We start from the raw sequence: 2,428 nt of genomic DNA on the forward strand, positions 1-2,428 counted from the left end.
TCCAATCCAAAATCAACCCAATTTAAAGTTGGGTGGATTGGATATAAGTATAACCCATTTAAATGAAAATCCAATATCAACTCGTCCATAGTCTGTCCAACCTGTCCAATTACCAGGTATAAGAAAACCTTTGGGGAGGTCTCTAAAACTATCCTCAAGATAAAAATATAAGTATCCCAATTATAAACTGTCCTAAGCTAACGGACTTCACTAAAAATGATTAAGAGATAAACAAAGGAAAGGAAAGGGCATTTCACTATAACGGGAGATTTTAGTTGTTTCGATGTGACGGGAATTGGCATATTGCTTTGGCAGTATTGCCATCCCAGCACATGAATAAGAAAGTCCGCCGGAATTCATCGCACTTGCCAGCATCTTTACAAGTAAGCTCCCTATTGATCCTGTCTCTCGTTGCATCTTGTGCAATGCTACCCTGAAAATCGCTTTCACTGCATGGTAGTAGCATCAGAAAGACTCGTGACGATGCTTTCTGTCTTCGGCGACAAGTCTGATCTCTGTTGTTCTTCATCAGCTTCAAATCTTCCTCTTAGTGATAAGAAGAAAGACATTGTTAGACCTCCAAACACAACTTCACTTCGATCGCTTGCAGAGCTCCTCAGTTTCAAATCCCTTATCTCATCATCAACAAAATCAATCCACCAAAACCTCCTGCCTCATGACGATGCTCTAGTGGCTCCACGTCGTGCCCCTTCCTCATCGTCATGCCCCTTCTCAGCTACAGTCATCAGCAACAATGAAGATCTCCTAATTCAGATTTTACTTTTCCTGCCACCAAAATCGCTTATTCGCTTTCAGTGCATTTCAAAGCAATGGCGTGCACTCATTTCAAGCACCCGATTCTGTCGCCTTCACTTGCAGAAGAGTCGCACCACCTCGTCTAGTGCTTCAGAAGCCGGTCTCTTCTTGTATCGAAGAATATACGAGAACTTTGAGCTGAATGCTATCTCTCTATGTCATGACAGATCAACTGCAATGGGTATGATAACTTCACGCTTCGTTAATTTTGTTGGCATGGAGGGTGAAATTTTAGGTTTTCATTCTTGTAACGGGCTAATCTTCATTGATTTTTGGTGGAATTATGATATTCGAAGATACTATGTCTATAATCCAACGACCAATCAATATCGGCTTATTCCACAGCCAGATATTGATGGAAAATCTCGAACAACCACAGCTGTGAACATTGTTTTTGATCCGCTCATGTCTGATGAGTACAGGTTAGTATGTGTGCTGTCAAAAGTAATAGACGAAGAAATGGAAATAGGTGAGTTTTATTTCTTGGTCTATTCCTCAGAAACTGCGGTTTGGAAGGAATGTACTGATGTCAAAACTGAGGGAACAGATTACTACCATTTCAAGCAGGGAGTCTATTGGAATGGTAATCTTTATTGGAAGAATGGAAACAGTTCTTTACTATGTTTTGATTTCGAGCATAATTGCGTAAGGAAAATGAAAATGACAAGGACTCCATCACCACGGCCACCATCGCCATATTTGATAAATTATTACTTCGGTGAATCAGGAGGGAACTTGCATCTGATCCATCAATTTAAGCCTCAACCTAATTTTTTTCATATAAGGGAGTTGGAATTGGAGTTGGGGTTAGGGAGATACAATTCAAGATGGTTGCTGAAGTATCGAGTTGATATTGGAGCTTTGACAGCAAGGTATCCATTACTTGTGAATGAGAGGATTGCTGCTTATGGGAACCAATTTGTACTTGGGATACCATATTTTCTTGCGGACAAGAAAGAAAACAAGGCAAAGGTAATGATCTCTTTACGAGGTAAAATCATTCTTCATGAGATTATCAGTGGAAGTATTGAAGAGCTGGTTGAAATTGAGCCGGCTAATCTTCAATTTTTAGGGTATTGCATGTCATTTTACGATTGGAAAGCTGCATTCAAGCATTTCGAGACACTAGCTTGTGTTTAATGACTATGTTGTGTCAAGGATATTCAGCAAAAGTTCAATTAGTGTATTGGGGGACTGGTTGTTAAAAACAAAGCCAGCAACAAGCTGTCGGATATCGTCCTAGAGCAAGACCTTTTCGAGGATCGATCACTCGTGCTATAATTTTATGTAAAATGACTGTTTGCCTAATTATGATTTACCATTGCATTTTTTTTTTATCTTGCAATGACATTAAGCGCACAAAATTTTGTGGGATAATTTCAGAAACCTATCTTGAGGTTTTTTGCAATTACAAAGAGCTCCCCTCAAGTTTCAAAAATTACGCCTACCTCTCTCACTTTTAAGATTTATGTAACAATATAAACTCAATAGCCTATAATTTTTCACAAATAATTTAAAATACACTTCTTCTAAAAAACAAAATAAAACAAAGTAAGATTTTAATCTTTAACTTCTTGTACGTGGCATACTTACTAAAGCAAACGAGTCCAGT

The 2,428-nt window shown here is 38.6% G+C and overlaps 1 protein-coding gene across 1 annotated transcript; it reads left to right on the top strand.

Moving 5' to 3' along the window:
• The first annotated feature begins 400 nt into the window (after window positions 1–400).
• On the top strand, window positions 401–2,180 carry LOC113696884 (F-box protein At5g07610-like). Its single transcript, XM_027216271.2, has one exon. The coding sequence runs from the start codon at window positions 454–456 to the stop codon at window positions 1,954–1,956; it is 1,503 nt and encodes a 500-aa protein (XP_027072072.2). The 5' UTR covers window positions 401–453; the 3' UTR covers window positions 1,957–2,180.
• Window positions 2,181–2,428: the final 248 nt, after the last annotated feature.

Source organism: Coffea arabica, chromosome 6e, assembly GCF_036785885.1.
Source record: "Coffea arabica cultivar ET-39 chromosome 6e, Coffea Arabica ET-39 HiFi, whole genome shotgun sequence".
NCBI classification, from domain to species: domain Eukaryota; kingdom Viridiplantae; phylum Streptophyta; class Magnoliopsida; order Gentianales; family Rubiaceae; genus Coffea; species Coffea arabica.